This window comes from Pseudorca crassidens, chromosome 14 (genome assembly GCF_039906515.1).
Source record: "Pseudorca crassidens isolate mPseCra1 chromosome 14, mPseCra1.hap1, whole genome shotgun sequence".
Classification (NCBI taxonomy): Eukaryota; Metazoa; Chordata; class Mammalia; order Artiodactyla; family Delphinidae; genus Pseudorca; species Pseudorca crassidens.
Window position 1 is genome coordinate 9,514,609 of NC_090309.1, and position 13,817 is coordinate 9,528,425.

Here is a 13,817-nt window from a genome sequence, read left to right on the forward strand (position 1 = left end):
TTAAGGGAGGAAGGATGACTTTCAGCCTTTACCCTCCAGACTGTTAGCCCTGAACGCTCCAGCAACACACCATAGGGAACTTTCCCCGTTGCCACCCGGTGGGCACCAAGCCCCTGGCCTATGGAAGGAGCCGAGCAGGGCCCAGGTATTTGTAAGAAAAACAGGACCCCGCCTGGGTTCTATAATTCACGCCCACACACAGAGGCAGCCAGCCAGTCCTCTGTACCCTTGACCGGTCTGGGGGTGCCTGCTGTGGCTGGAATAGGCTGCTGCCCGGCGTCCTGCTGTTAAGAGAGGGCTGGCATCTGCTGACTTGAGCACGCTACGCTTCCCGCACGGTCACTAAGCCACAGCCCAGAGAATGTCTCGATACAAGAAGGTTGATTCGGTAAACTAGGTGCCCACTGTGGGGTTGAGGGTTCCAGGCCCTTTTCCCTGCCCCCCGGGCCTACGTGCAGGTGCTCCCAGCGGCAGGATAGGTCATGACTACCTGCCTCCCACGGGGTTTTTAAAAATGAGCAGGAGGGGCGAGAGGAGGGAGGGTGTCGCGCGGCCTTTCAAGTGGTCACCGCGCCGCCGCGGCGACCCGTCTTCCTGGGCCCGCGTGGTGGGGGAAAGAAGGGGGAAAGGACCTTAGGGTGCTCCCGGCGACCCCCTTCCCTTGGGGAGCCCGGTGGGACGAAGAGAACCTGGAAGGGCGCCACATAAACGCTCCCGACCCACCCCACCCCCGCCCCCCTGGGTTCCAGCGGGCGCGCCCCGGCCTCCGCTTAGCCTGGGACGCCCTCGCGTGGCCGCTTCGGGCGGGCGCGGCCAGGCACCGCCCCCCCCAGGTCCAACCCCACCGCCGCGATTGGCTCCCGGGCTCAGACCCAGAAGCTTGATTGGTCGGCCCCGTGGCTCGTGCGGACGCCGAGTGGTCAGGCCAGGCGGGTGGGCAGCGCTGCGCCCGCCCCGCCCACCCCGCTCGCCGTGGCCGCGCCGGCGCCCGTGCCCGTGACCTTACCCGCGGCCGCGCCCGCCAGCGGGTGGGAGGGCGCGGAGGGTGACATGGCGGTGCCGCGGCCCTGCGCCGAAGGCCCTTGCTGTTCCCGGCCCAGCGCGGCTCCCGGCGTGCAGCAGACGCTGGACGAGATGGACTTCGAGAGGGGTGAGGCGGGTGCGCGGCCCTACCGGCCCGGCGCCTTCCGGCGTCCCCAGGCCCCCAGGGCAGAGGAGGTGGCCGAAAACCGGGGCCCCGAGGGGGAGGCAGCCTGGGGACCTAGTCGGAGCGTTGGCGGGCGGTGGGCTCACCGCTCCCGCGTAGTGAGAGCCCGCCAGGGACCCGGCGGGAGCTCGGCATTAGAAACACCGGCTCGCGTGCAGGTCGGGAAACAGGCTTTGGTTTCAGGAACTTTCCCCAGTGGTGCGGCTGGGCCCGGCTCCTCACCTGGTGCGACCCTAGGACACCCAGCCCTGCTCCCGGGTCTGCTCCTGAGCAGCAGAGCCTGCAGCCAGGGTATTGCACCCACCCCGAGAGGATGGAGCTTCAGACCAGGGGGGCTGCGTGTGGGCACTGCAGGCGTGAGATACGACAGAGATGGCCTCGAGGCAGGCGATGTCATCCCTACCTGTGGGCTCAGCGGGGTAACTCTTTTGACCCAGACTATCCTTGCTGCTGCACTCGCCACCCGCGGCTCTGTGCACAGAGCCTGGCTCTGTCTGGTTTCTCACCGTGCGCACGGCCGACTTTGCTCCAGACGCTGCTCGCTCAGGCGTTCCAGCCAAAGCCCCCTGAGTTGTGGGACGGTTCTGAGGACTCTCGGGATTCCGCAGATGGGGTGACTGTTCACAACTTTGGCTGTGGTTTTCACTTTGCGCTGGCACCTGGCAATGTCCTGTTCTTCCTTTTGACTGTGACTGTATATTCAAACATCTTAAACAGTACTTTATCCAACACTCGTGTGTTTGCAGTGGGAAGAAGGGTGACTGTGTCTGCCCAGTCTCCTGTCCTGGTTAGACAAGCCCCTTGTCTGTCTTGCTCCCAGCGATGTCGCCAGCACCCAGCACAGTCCTTGACACAGAGGAGGTGCTCGTGTTAATATTTGTTGAACCCATGAATTTCCATTTTATAGATGAGAAAACAAGAGGTCAGGAGGCAAAGGGAGCGCTGGAAGCCCCCAGTCATTCAGTGTTATTCAGTGCTCGGGTTGTCCTTCTGCAGGAATCTGGTCTGCAGCCCTGAACGGGGACCTGGGCCGAGTGAAGTATTTAATTCAGAAGGCAGCGGACCCCAGCCAGCCCGACTCCGCCGGCTACACGGCTCTGGTGAGCTGGGGATGAGCCTCACCGGCTTCCTGCTCTCTGGGGGTGGGGAGGGGATGATGTTTGCATTTTCTCTTCTCCCACCCTTCCTCCTCTCCCAGCAGGGTTTCTGTTTAAGCATCACGTGAACCTGGGTTTTTTTAATTAGCATAAGTGCTTTGCATTAGTTATTTAACTTCGTTCTCTTAAGGATTCTGCGAGGTAGGAATGGTTATCATCCCCAGTTTACAGTGGCGGCAACTGAAGCTAGGAATGAAGGCTCACCCTGGTCACCCAGGTGCTGGAGGGGGCACCCCCCGCCGCGGTTCTGCCCCCTGACCCCGGCTCTGTTCCCCACAGCACTATGCCAGCCGCAACGGGCACTATGCCGTGTGCCAGTTCCTGCTGGAGAGCGGGGCCAAGTGTGATGCCCAGACCCACGGGGGAGCCACCGCTCTGCACCGGGCCAGCTACTGTGGGCACACGGACATCGCCCGGCTCCTGCTGTCGCACGGCTCCAATCCCAGGCTGGTGGACGACGACGGCATGACCAGTCTGCACAAGGTGGGTCCCCTCTTGGAAGTTTCACAGGTTGCAAGAACCTGTCTTCTCTCATTAGAAAAGTTATAATATGGGACTTCCCTGGCCGTCCAGTGGTTAGGACTCCGCGCTTTCACTGCTGTGGGCCCAGGTTCAATCGCTGGTCGGGGAACTAAGATCCCGCAAGGCGTGGCCAAAAATAAAAAAGTAAAAGTTATAATGCGTTCACTGTAGAAAACATGGGGAAAACGGAAAAGCATAAAGTAGAAAATTGAAATCGTTTGTAACCTCGGTGCTCACCTCTCGTCACTTTAGGATTAACGTATAATTTTCCAGCATGTCTCCTGCGCACATAAATTAGAACTAAACGTATGGCGTCATTTTCTTTTTCTTCCCCTTAATGATGTGTCCTCAATGCTTTTCCACGGAGTTTTCTGAAACTTGCACCCACTCTTGCCTATCCCTCTAGTCTGCTTTCCACGCTGTGATCGGAGTGATCATTTAATTAAATGTTTTCTGACTAGAAACACCTACCCGCTGTGAACGGTTTGAGTACAGAATGTCTACCGTGGACACAAGTTTCCCTCCCCGCCCCGCCTCCCCCCCCCCCCGCCCCCCACCCCTGGTCCCTTAGTCTTCCCTTCCCTCCCTTAAGGCATCCGCTTTTACCGATTTCTCGTGCATCTTTGAGACGCAGTTGACACATACTTACGGCCTATGTGTGCAAACCTGTTCCTCCCTTAGCCCCACTGATCTTCTCCCAGAGTGATGGTTTAAAAAGCACTTCTGACCACGCCACGCCTTCGAGTCCTTCGGAGGCTTGCTTTTACCAAGTCCTTACGCTGCTGTACAGGCCCTCTGGGGTCAGCCCCTGCCTACCTGCCAGCTTGCCCTTGCCCCGCTAGTCGTCTTCAGTTTCTTGAACCTGCTTCTCTATCACTTGCAGGCCATAGAGCACATCTCTCCCCATCCGGATGCCTCACATCACCCTTTTCCCTCTGACTAGCGTCTGTCCTTCCTTCTGGCTTGCAGCTTCTACGTCGCGCCCTCAGAGAGCCTTCCCGTTTCCTCAGAGGAGGACAGCTCTTGCACCTGGTTGCCCGGAAGCACTCTGTGCTCCACTTCTGACTCTTCTCCCCCTTGAAATTCCCTGTGTGAGCTCCGTCTCACTGGAGGCAGCTGGGATTGGTCCTGTTTCCTGCCGTGGCCTCAGCACTGAGCTCAGGTGCTGAGTGAGCAGCTGGGGGTTGTTTCGTTTTGAGACCCTTGCTGGTTGGAAAGGCGGGTTGCTCGTTTCTCAGTGGTCTAAACTGGTGTTGGCTTGAGTGTTTCACTGCCACGGCTCACATGATGGGTGTTGATAGGCAGGACACTGCCATGGATGGACCTAGCTGGTGTCACCCGCACTTGCGGCATTCTCGAGAAATTGAGGGAATGCATGTGTGTGAGGAATGTGAATCGTCCCTTCCTTCCAGCTTACTTGCCTCCCTCCCTTGCTTCCTTCTGCAAACATTGGCACTTCCTTTTACCAGAAATTATTTGGAATTCATCTTACAACTGCTCACAACACGCTATTGCCTGAGTTGAAGGAGTAAAATAGGGAATCCCAGGTCTGTACTCATCAAGATAATATTTATGCTGAATAAAGATTTAGATTCGAATTTGAGATGGTGTTTGGTACTAACATTAACTTTGATACCTTTCAGGAGCCCCCGTAGCCCTTTGTCTCTTGGGAGGAGTAGGGAATATAGTGATACAACATAGCTATTGAGAGTTCAGACTTTGAGGTCAGACAGACCTGGCTTAGAATTCCCCATGCTGCCGCATTAGCTCTGTGACCTAGGGCGAGTTACTCAACTTTTATAAGCCTCAGTTTTTTCGTCTATAAAGTGGAAATAATGATACTTCCTACCTCTGATGGTTATTATAAAAGTTAAGTAAGATAATCTATGTAAATCACTTAACACTTCTCTTTTGGAGGATGTAGGTTAGAAATTGACATCCAGATTGGGATCGTTGATCTCCGAGGGGACGAGGAGAAAGCTGGGTACTGGGCCTGTTTCTCTCCGCTCATCTGAAAGTTCCCAGAGGGCAGGGGCCGTGTCTGATGTGTCTTGTGCCCACGGCACCCAGCACCCTATAGACAATCTGAATGTTTGTAAAGGTGCTTAGAGATCCAAGGTTCTGTTCTTGTTCTTAATGTGCAGGCCTGGGCAAAGAAGCATGGCCACTGAGCAGAGGACACAAGGAAGAAAAGCTGAAGCTGACTGCCCAAGTGGCAACAGGGTGCCCCGCCACCCTGCAGCACGTCACTGCAGTTTGGCAGGGGTTAGGGGAAACCGGCTCATACGGCCAGCGCCTCCATTTCCATGAGACCTTTTCTCGGACTAAAAGGGCCCCAGAAGTGGAGCAAGAAAGAACAGGGCCCAGTGGGGTACGGCTTTTGATCCGGGCCTCTCTCCCCACAGGCCGCCGAGAAGGGTCACGTGGACATTTGCTCCCTCCTCTTGCAACACAGCCCAGCCCTGAAGGCCATCCGGGACCGGAAGGCACGACTCGCCTGTGACCTGCTGCCCTGCAACAGCGACCTGCGGGACCTGCTGGCCAGCTGAGTCTCCCCGCTCCTGTCACGGGCTGCGTGTGGGGTACACGGACTAGCCCTCCAAGCCCCCGCCTCGGTCAGCGCCTGAGCCGCAGGGTGGGATCCTGAGGCTGGAGGACCCTGGAAGAGCCCCATTCTGGCCACTGGGGAAGCAAGGGTGGCGACTTGGTGGGGCTGCCAGTACTCCAGCCTGGACAGGTGACCGTATTCTAAATTAGTTCATGTGGAAACATCTCTCCGTTTGGAAAAAATAAAGTTATATCCTTACCTCATCCCACGCACAAGAATAAATTTCGAGCAAAGACCCAAATCTGAAGATACAAAAGTATGTAAGCATGAGAAGAAACTGTGGAATATGTGACAAATGAACAGCTGCTTTCTAGCCAAGTGACCTTGGTACAAGTCACTTTACCCATCTGTCCGGCGTCCTCATTTTCTTTTTTTGCCTCGCGGCACGCAGGATCTTAATTCCCCTGACCAGGGATCAAACCCGTGCCCCCTGCAGTGGAAGCACAGTCTTAACCACTGGACCGCCAGGGAAGTCCCCTGCGTCCTCATCTCTTAAGGTGGGAGTGACTACAGTGGGGCTGCCTCGGAGTCCACATGGGGGTGAGACGAGTGAATATCTGGGGAGTGCTGGGGAGGGTGCCCGGCACCGTGTGGGCAGTGTATGGGAGCTCCCACCTCTCCAGAACCTGACCAGCACTTGTGTTTATAGTAATTTCATTCATTTCAACCGTCTGATAGACTACACAGTGCTGCTGTTCGGTTGCATCGCTAATTGCTGGTGAGGTTGAACGCCTGTCTTCTGTGACCTTCCTGTCCGTACCCTTTGTCCATCTAAAATTGTTCTCTTTTTCGATTCATAGGAGTTAGTTCTGTATGCTGGATATTGATCCTTTGTTATGTATATATGTACATAATTATATCTCTTTTTTCTTTTCTCTTTGATGCTGTTCCTTGTCTTAACTGTGTTTGTTTTTATCTGTTCATGGAAATTGGTTACCGCCGGTGTGGACGGCAGTTTGGCAATATCTATTAAAATTTAATTGAACGGGGCCAATACATTGATTTCTCTGTAGGTCCCTAGAGAAATATTCATCTGTGTGCACAAAGATGTTTGCTTTTGGGTTTTTTTTTTTTTTTTGCCTCACTGAGCGGTTTGCGGGATCTTCGTTCCCCGACCAAGGATCGAACCCATGCCCCCTGCAGTGGAAGCGCTGAGTCCTAACCACTGGACCGCCAGGGAAGTCCCCAAAGATGTTTATTTACAGAGGCATTTTCAAAAATTTGGATTGGAGCATGGGGTGTAACGTAAAAAAAAAAAAAAAAAATGCAGAGATAACCTAGGTGTTTGCAGCAGGGGGACGGCGAGGTTCTAGCACTTTGAGTGCAGCGTATGCTAATGTGGAGAGTGCTGAGTCGTGATGACGTAAAGTATGGAGAAACATGTAGGTGCGTACACACAACACACAGGAGGAGCGTGAGGAAGCTGTGTGTTAAACTGTACCCATGGCTTCCCCGGGCTCCACGGCAAGAGTACTTAACCAAGGGTGTCCTGAGCTTCATTTGCTATGTTTGGAGTTTTTACCAGGAGTACGTTTTTTCTTTGATAAGTTATACCAGTATTAAGTTACTACCAATTAGTTTCATGTGAATACCAGGAAGTCTTCTGCTGAGAATTTCTGATGCAGCCTGTCGGTGCCCCCGCCCTCGAACGTTGGAGGAGAGGAGTCTGTGTGGCAGGCAGTGGAGTCCAGAGCTGAAGTCCTGCTTGTTCTCGTCGGTTTCCCCTCACTCTCCTCCAGGTAACCGTTTCCCTCCTCAGGACCACCGGCAAGAATCACCTTTGACAGAAACACCCTGGAGCATAAGGATGGGGTTTCTCTCAAAAGCTCGGGGCTCGGGCTTCCCCGGTGGCTCAGTGGTTGAGGGTCCACCTGCCGATGCAGGGGATGTGGGTTCGTGCCCCGGTCCGGGAGGGTCCCGCGTGCCGCGGAGCGGCTGGGCCCGTGAGCCGTGGCCGCTGGGCTTGGAAGCAGTCACCAAGAAGCCAGCTGTGGTGGGGCCCTGGGCCGCCCTGGATCCACGGTTCTCCCTCGCGCTGGCTCGTCCTGGTCATCCCTGCTCATGTTGCTCCAGGAAATCTGAGAGCTAGTGAGTAAGACTCCAGGATCCGAGTGACACGAGCAATCAGATTGCCCTTCAAAGGTCAAGGCAGAATTCAAGGCACAGCTGGGTGGAAGTCGTGCTTGGTGTCTGAGGGAGAATTAGGAAGTTTGGCTTTGGTAGCTGCAGACTGATTGCTTTGCAACTGGATTAGTGGTTAACGTTCGTACTTGGACCTGCAGCGGATCTAAACCCCACCTTCCTGGCGAAGGGCGTCTCCGTGCCCAGGTCCACCACCAGGTCCCTGGTGGGGGACGTGCGTGTCGGCCGTGGGAGGCTCTTCAAGAGGCATGAGGGGCTGATGACGGGCTGGGCTTGGCTCCTGATGGTGGCCTAGCTTAATCGTCGACCTTGACCGTCACAGTGGTGAGGGAGCAGGGTGGGTGTCTGGGGAAGGAAACCACCACCAAGAGCAGCCCAGGCGGCCTGGCAACTGGCCGGGGGTTGGGAAGTCCCTCGGTCTCCTCCTGTAGCAGCCGGGAAGCGTCTCGAGGCAGAGGTCGGCCCCTTGCGTCCGTGCTTTAGGGGTCCTCTCTAGGAGTCTTTTTGCCGCGGCAGTTGGGCCGCGTCTCCCAGGGTCTCAGGCAGCCAGACCTACAGCAACGTGGCGGCTCACTTCTTTTTCTCCAGGGCATCTGCACTTAGGAGAATGGGAGCCGTTTCCTCCGGAACCTGGGCTGGTGGCCCAGCGCCCAGGATGTGTGTTTATTGGTTGAATCACTTCTGAGTAGGTGCGGGGGGGATGGCACAGGTGCAGGATGGGGGGTGTCTGAGGATGCAACTGACTCAGCTCAAAACAGCTCTTTCTCCCGCGCCCGCAGTGGGCTGTGTGCTCACACCGGTACTTTGGTGGGTGTTACGGAGCCACGGAGTTGCCTGGCGGGGGCCCGAGCCTCTGCCCTGCCCCCGCCCCCCGGCCCCCGACAGCTCTCCTATAAAAGGGCTGAGCTGCTCGGCTCTTCTCACTGGGGGCGTGACGAGCAGGGGAGGGGCCATGGACTTCGTCAGCATCCAGCAGTTGGTGAGGACGTGCAGCGGAGGCCGGGCAGTGGTCTGGGCACCCCCAGACCGTCTCAGCAGAACGCGGAGGCCAGGCAGCTCCTTTCTGGTGCCTGAGGAGGTTTTGGGAGTAGAAACCTGTAGTACTTTTCCGGCCTGTCTGCCTAGTTCTCGTGTGAGGTGGTGAGGGGCCAAGGAGCAAGAGAGAGACACGGTGAGAAAGGCGTCTGGCGATGGTAGACGAGAAAATCCTTGAGTGTAGTGGGTTTTGCCCTGGACTGTGTTGGCCAAAGAGGAACGGGAAGCGGCAGGTCACCCCGGAAGACACAAGTGTGGCTGGGTGCTGGCTGAGCTCAGTTGCGTTGATGGTCTTTGCTGGGGAAATGGTCTGGAGGGTCTGGCTGCCTTGGCTGGGGACAAGGAGGAGGGCGCTCGAGTTCCCTGGGCAGCGAGAGAAGCAGGCACACCAGTGACACTCTGGGACGTCTGTTGTGAGGGATGGGGCATGGAGGGTAGCGAGGCCCAGGGTGTCACTTTGCCCCACAAGCCCCACTGCGGGCCAGGGCCCTGCTGGCCGCAGCCCAGGACAGCCGCTGCTGGGAGGCGGGTTGCAGGGCCCAGGAAGTGTTAGGCTGCCTGAGTTTGCTTTAGAAGGGAATGGAATGTAGTTCTACATGGCTAGAAGCCCTAGGCTCTGCCATCGTATCATTCCAGCCTTTTCTCTCCCCTCAACGTGCTTATTCCTTAGGGCTCCCTAGCGCTGAATCACGGGGCTGGGGGCCAGGGGAGGAAGAAAAGAATGGACCATTGTTTGGTGGGTTCTGCCCTAAGCACAGCACTGGTAGTCATTTCATTTTTATAGCTCCAAGAGGTAAGTGCTAGTTTTACCCCATTTTATTATGAAGAAACATAGCTTCATGAAGAGCCAAAATTTGAACGTAGGAATTCAGAATTTTATCCGGGAGGCATCTCCTCTGTCCCCCCGGGCTTGGGGTCAGGTGGCAGTGTGGTGTGATCGGGTAGGAATGTAAGGACAACAACCCACGAGGGAGGCCCTGAGCTCACCTGGACACAGCCCAGCAGCGTAAATAGATGCGGCGTCAGGCCCAGGCCGCAGGGTTCCTGCTGACAGGACAGAGTGAGCAGCAGTCAGCCCCCGGGCCTCGGGCGCTGCTGCAGGTGGTGAGAGCCAGCGACAAGCACGGGGGTCAGGGAGCCAGCGGGGCTCGCTCTGCCATGGAGCTTTGAGAGGGGTCAGGCCAGCTCTCAGATCCACATCCAGATCGCTCTTCTCTGTACGTCAGCTCCTGGCAGGACTCCCCTGTCTGGCACAGTTGTGTTTTCTATAAGGGCTCCTCCTAATTTTTCTGATTTTTTTTTCTGTTCCTATAGGTAAGTGGAGAGAGTCGAAAGGAACGAATTGGGACGTGGACACGGAGTGTCTGATCCTGGAGGCCGAGGCCCGGGAGAGGCAGGAACTGGACGAGGAGAGGAGAGTGAGTGGCGGGGGGCAGGGGGCACGGGCAGGTGGAGCAGGGGGGCTGTGAGCCCGGGGCTCAGGGTCTGACAGCCTGGGCGCGGCGCTTCTCCTGCGGCTGGGAAGACGAGGGTTAGAACCACCAAGAGCTGCCCCAGGGTTGCCGTGGCCAGCAGCCAATGGCTGGCGTGGTCCTGTTTCTGCCTGCTTTCTGCCCCAGCATGAAAGATTCAGCAGTCCCAGAGCTAACTTGGAGAGCCTGGCTGACCTGGAAACGTTGGTTTGAAGACAAGAGAGAAAAGCGACTGAAACGCAGAGTCCCCGCCAGGGCACCCGAGCCTGAGGTCAAGGTGAGCGGGAAGGTGGGTGCGTGGGAGTGCCACACCAGGGCTGGAGTGCCTGAGCAGGAGCCCCCCGTCCCTGTGGGAGGCCTGGGGAGGAGTGACACTGCCGCCGCACAGCTGCACAGCCCGCACCAGGGGGCCCTCCGCCCCTGGCGTTTTCCACAGCTGCTGCCGGAACCAAGTACCCCAAACTGGGGGCTTAAACAACAGCTATTTATGGTCGTTTCAGAGGCTGGAAGTCCAAGATCAAGGAGTCGGCAGGCAGGGTTGATTTCTTCTGAGGCTCTGGGGGCGGATCCGTCCACACCTCTCCCCAGCTTCTGGGGTTGGTGGTGTTCCTTGGCTTGTGGCCTCATCGCCCCGATCTCTGCCTCTGAGCTCACGTGGCCTTCTCCTTGCCTGCGTGCCTGTGTCCAAAGGTCTGTCCCTTCTCAATAAGGACACCACTCGTATTGTACCAGGGCCCACCCTACTCCAGTATGACGGCATCTTAACCGATTACAGCTACAATGACCCCATTTCCAAATAAGGTCATGTACTGAGGTACTGGGGTGAGGACTACAACAATATGAACCTGTGCAGGGGGGCGGAACACAAGTCAATCCGTAACCCCGCCCCATACCTATTCAGTCAGAATCTTCTGGGGGCAAGTTTTTTTGTTGTTGTTGTTTTATAATTAATGTATTTTTGGCTGCGTTAAGTCTTCATTGCCGCGTGCTGGCTTTCTTTAGTTGCGGCGAGCGGGGGCTACTCTTCATTGCCATGCGCGGGCTTCTCATTGCGGTGGCTTCTCTTGTTGCGGAGCACGGGCTCTAGGTGCACAGGCTTCAGTAGTTGTGGCACGTGGGCTCAGTAGTTGTGGCTCGCGGGCTCTAGAGCGCAGGCTCAGTAGTTGTGGCGCACAGGTAGTTGCTCGACGGCATGTGGGATCTTACCGGACCAGGGCTCGAACCCATGTCCCCTGCATTAGCAGGCGGGTTCTTAACCACTGCGCCATCAGGGAGGTCCTGGGGGCAAGTGTTTAAATCTACTGTTTGTATAAGCCAACAGTGCGCTGGTCCTCCGCCAGCTATTTGGAACCACTTGGCTAGACTGGTGAGGCCGTGTCCCAGAGGCCTAGTGTGGGGAGTGAGTGGATCTCGTCCTTGAACTTATCCAGCCACAGCCCCTGGCCCAGCTGGAGCCCGTGGACCTGGAGACATTCCTGCAGGCAGCTGCTGAGAACCAGGAGGCCCTGACTGACAAGTACCTGACAGATGGAGGGGACCCCAGTGCCCACGACAAGGTAGCGAGGGTGGGTGCAGGCATGCGGCCTTCAGCGTGGTCCAGTCAGAGCCTAGGAAACTGCAGGGCTTTTCTGTTTTATGGGGCATGGGTCCCATGATGCCTCCTGAGTCTGGAGGGAGAGGCCCTTCACACGACGGGGGAGTAAGCAGCTCTGTTCAGGGCACCAGCTGTGGGAATGGGGTTGCGGGTGGGACCTCTGGGGGTGGCTGCGCTCCCTGCAGCTAACTCCCGTCCGCAGCACGCCAGCTCCACCGCACGGCCTGGCACTGGGCCTGTCCGAAGGGTCACAGCCAGCTCGTGAACAAGCTGCTGGAGGCGGGTGCCACCGTGGACGCTCAGGACTTGGTGAGAACCAGGGAAGGGCCATCCCCACGGCAGACCCCCCGCCTGGCATCTCTGCAGGTCAGGGTTACTTTGGTGCTTTTGTTTTGCAGCCGGACAGGACCCCTGTGTTCTGGGCCTGCCGCGGAGGGCACCTGGACATCCTCAAACAGCTGCTTAACCGGGGTGCCCGGGTCAGTGCCCAGGACCAGGGGAGGGCACAGGCTGCAGGGCGGCCCGATGCTCTTCCTGGGGTTGGGACACGGCCTTGCCAGCTTGGAATGGCACTGAGCCTCACTGCTCCCTTAGATCTGGGGCACGCCCCTGCACATGGCCGTGCACACCGCGACTGCCTGCAGCACCTCGTCACCTGCGGGGCCTGCGCTGACGCACAGGACAAGGTAGGCGTCTGGTTGTCCCGGGCTGGGGCGGCTCCACCCCTGGGGGCCACGACTAAGGCAGCCTGAGCTCAGCGACAGTAGCTGCTGACCTGACCCACCCTGGGAAGCGAAGGTAGGAGGACGCCGCCCCCACCTCGACAGGAAGGGGACACGGCTCTACACGAGGCAGTGCAGCCCGGCCACTGCAGAGCCCTGAAGGTGCTGCTGCTCTCCGGGGCCGGGCTGGGCGTGAGAATGCGGTGAGTAGAAGCGAGCACGCGCGGCGGGCCGCTCCGGGGAGGAGAGCGGGGACTCACCCGGCATCCTCGTGCCCAGGCTTCAGTGACCCCAGTGTAGCTGGCCCAGGACTGGCAGTCGCGCATCTGGGAAGCACTTCAGGCCCACGTGGTGCACCCCCATACCCGGTGCCGACAACAGCCGATCCTCAGGGCCACTCGCAGCCACCATTCCATCCCGTCATCTCCGCCCCCGTGCCACTCAGGTGTCTCACCCGCCTGCTCCTCCCTCGGTCACGGTCACGACTCCCCGCTCAGGGCTGATTCCTCGCCTCCAGACAGCCATGTCAGACCAGCCTCCCCGGCTTCCTGTCCCAGGCTGAGCCAGTCCCCACCAGGGCGCGAGCTGGGGGCTGACGCAGAGGACCCGGGGGTGGCAGGCGGGTGCAGGAAACAAAGTGGGTCCAGACGAGGGGCAGTGGAGGAGCGTGGGGGCCCAGGGCAGAGCAGCACGGGAACAGCCTCGAGCTCCCTGGGGCCGGTGCCAGGGCTCCTCGGTGCCCACTGGTCCCCGGTCCAGGAGGTAGCTAGGCTCTGCCCTCCATCAGGGCCCTCCTGCCACCAGGTGGTGACTCGGTGCATGGCCAGCAGCAGATGCCCTTGGGTGCAGGTTTCTCCAGGGGCCTCCGTGCCTGGCCGTCTGGAGGGGGCTGCTGGACGGCTTTGAGCACCCCTGCACAGAAGGCCAGCCCCAGCCTGCTTGCCTCAGAAGCCCCAAGACCGGCGAGCTGGAGCTAATGTTTTAGGGAAACCTTGTGCCCTGTCGAAGGCTTCGGACAGGCCTGCCCGCTGCCCTCTGGCTGGCCATCTGGTGGCTCCCCTTGCGGGGGACGCGCCTGGGTGCTGGGGATTGCTTGCGGCCCACTCAACTTTCGGCGTGGTGGCCTGTAACCCTGCTCTGCCTCCGGCGCTGACGTCACCCCGGCCCTGGTACTAGAGTGCGCGCTCTCACCTGGCCCCTGCAGCCGCGGCCGTGCTGCTTCACCCTAACCCTCGGAGGCAGGACGTGGAGGGCTCTGAGCTCAGCTGCTCCTTTCCCTCCTCCACCGACTGGGGGTGGCCCGAGGCCCCACCTCCACACGCTCCCCTAAAGCTCCCCCCCCACTGTCCTTTCCCGGT

At 58.3% G+C, this 13,817-nt stretch overlaps 2 protein-coding genes across 3 annotated transcripts; both read left to right on the forward strand.

Annotated features, from left to right (window-relative positions):
- Window positions 1–971: 971 nt before the first annotated feature.
- ANKRD39 (ankyrin repeat domain 39) lies at window positions 972–6,520 on the forward strand. 2 transcript variants are annotated; one of them, XM_067704259.1, is made up of 4 exons: window positions 972–1,150; window positions 2,204–2,307; window positions 2,644–2,847; window positions 3,856–5,010. In XM_067704259.1, exons 1-4 carry the CDS (start codon window positions 1,051–1,053, stop codon window positions 3,949–3,951), a joined length of 504 nt encoding a protein of 167 aa, XP_067560360.1. In that variant the 5' UTR covers window positions 972–1,050; the 3' UTR covers window positions 3,952–5,010. The 2 variants fall into 2 exon arrangements, with proteins under 2 accessions (XP_067560360.1, XP_067560359.1); XM_067704258.1 differs by lacking the exon at window positions 3,856–5,010 and adding an exon at window positions 5,292–6,520 and having other exon boundaries at window positions 982–1,150.
- Window positions 6,521–8,588: 2,068 nt separating this feature from the next.
- ANKRD23 (ankyrin repeat domain 23) lies at window positions 8,589–11,933 on the forward strand. Its single transcript, XM_067703948.1, is given in 6 exon segments — window positions 8,589–8,776; window positions 9,836–9,888; window positions 9,986–10,089; window positions 10,291–10,353; window positions 10,355–10,420; window positions 11,574–11,933. Coding segments are annotated over 6 exon segments (699 nt in total). The 3' UTR covers window positions 11,799–11,933.
- Window positions 11,934–13,817: the final 1,884 nt, after the last annotated feature.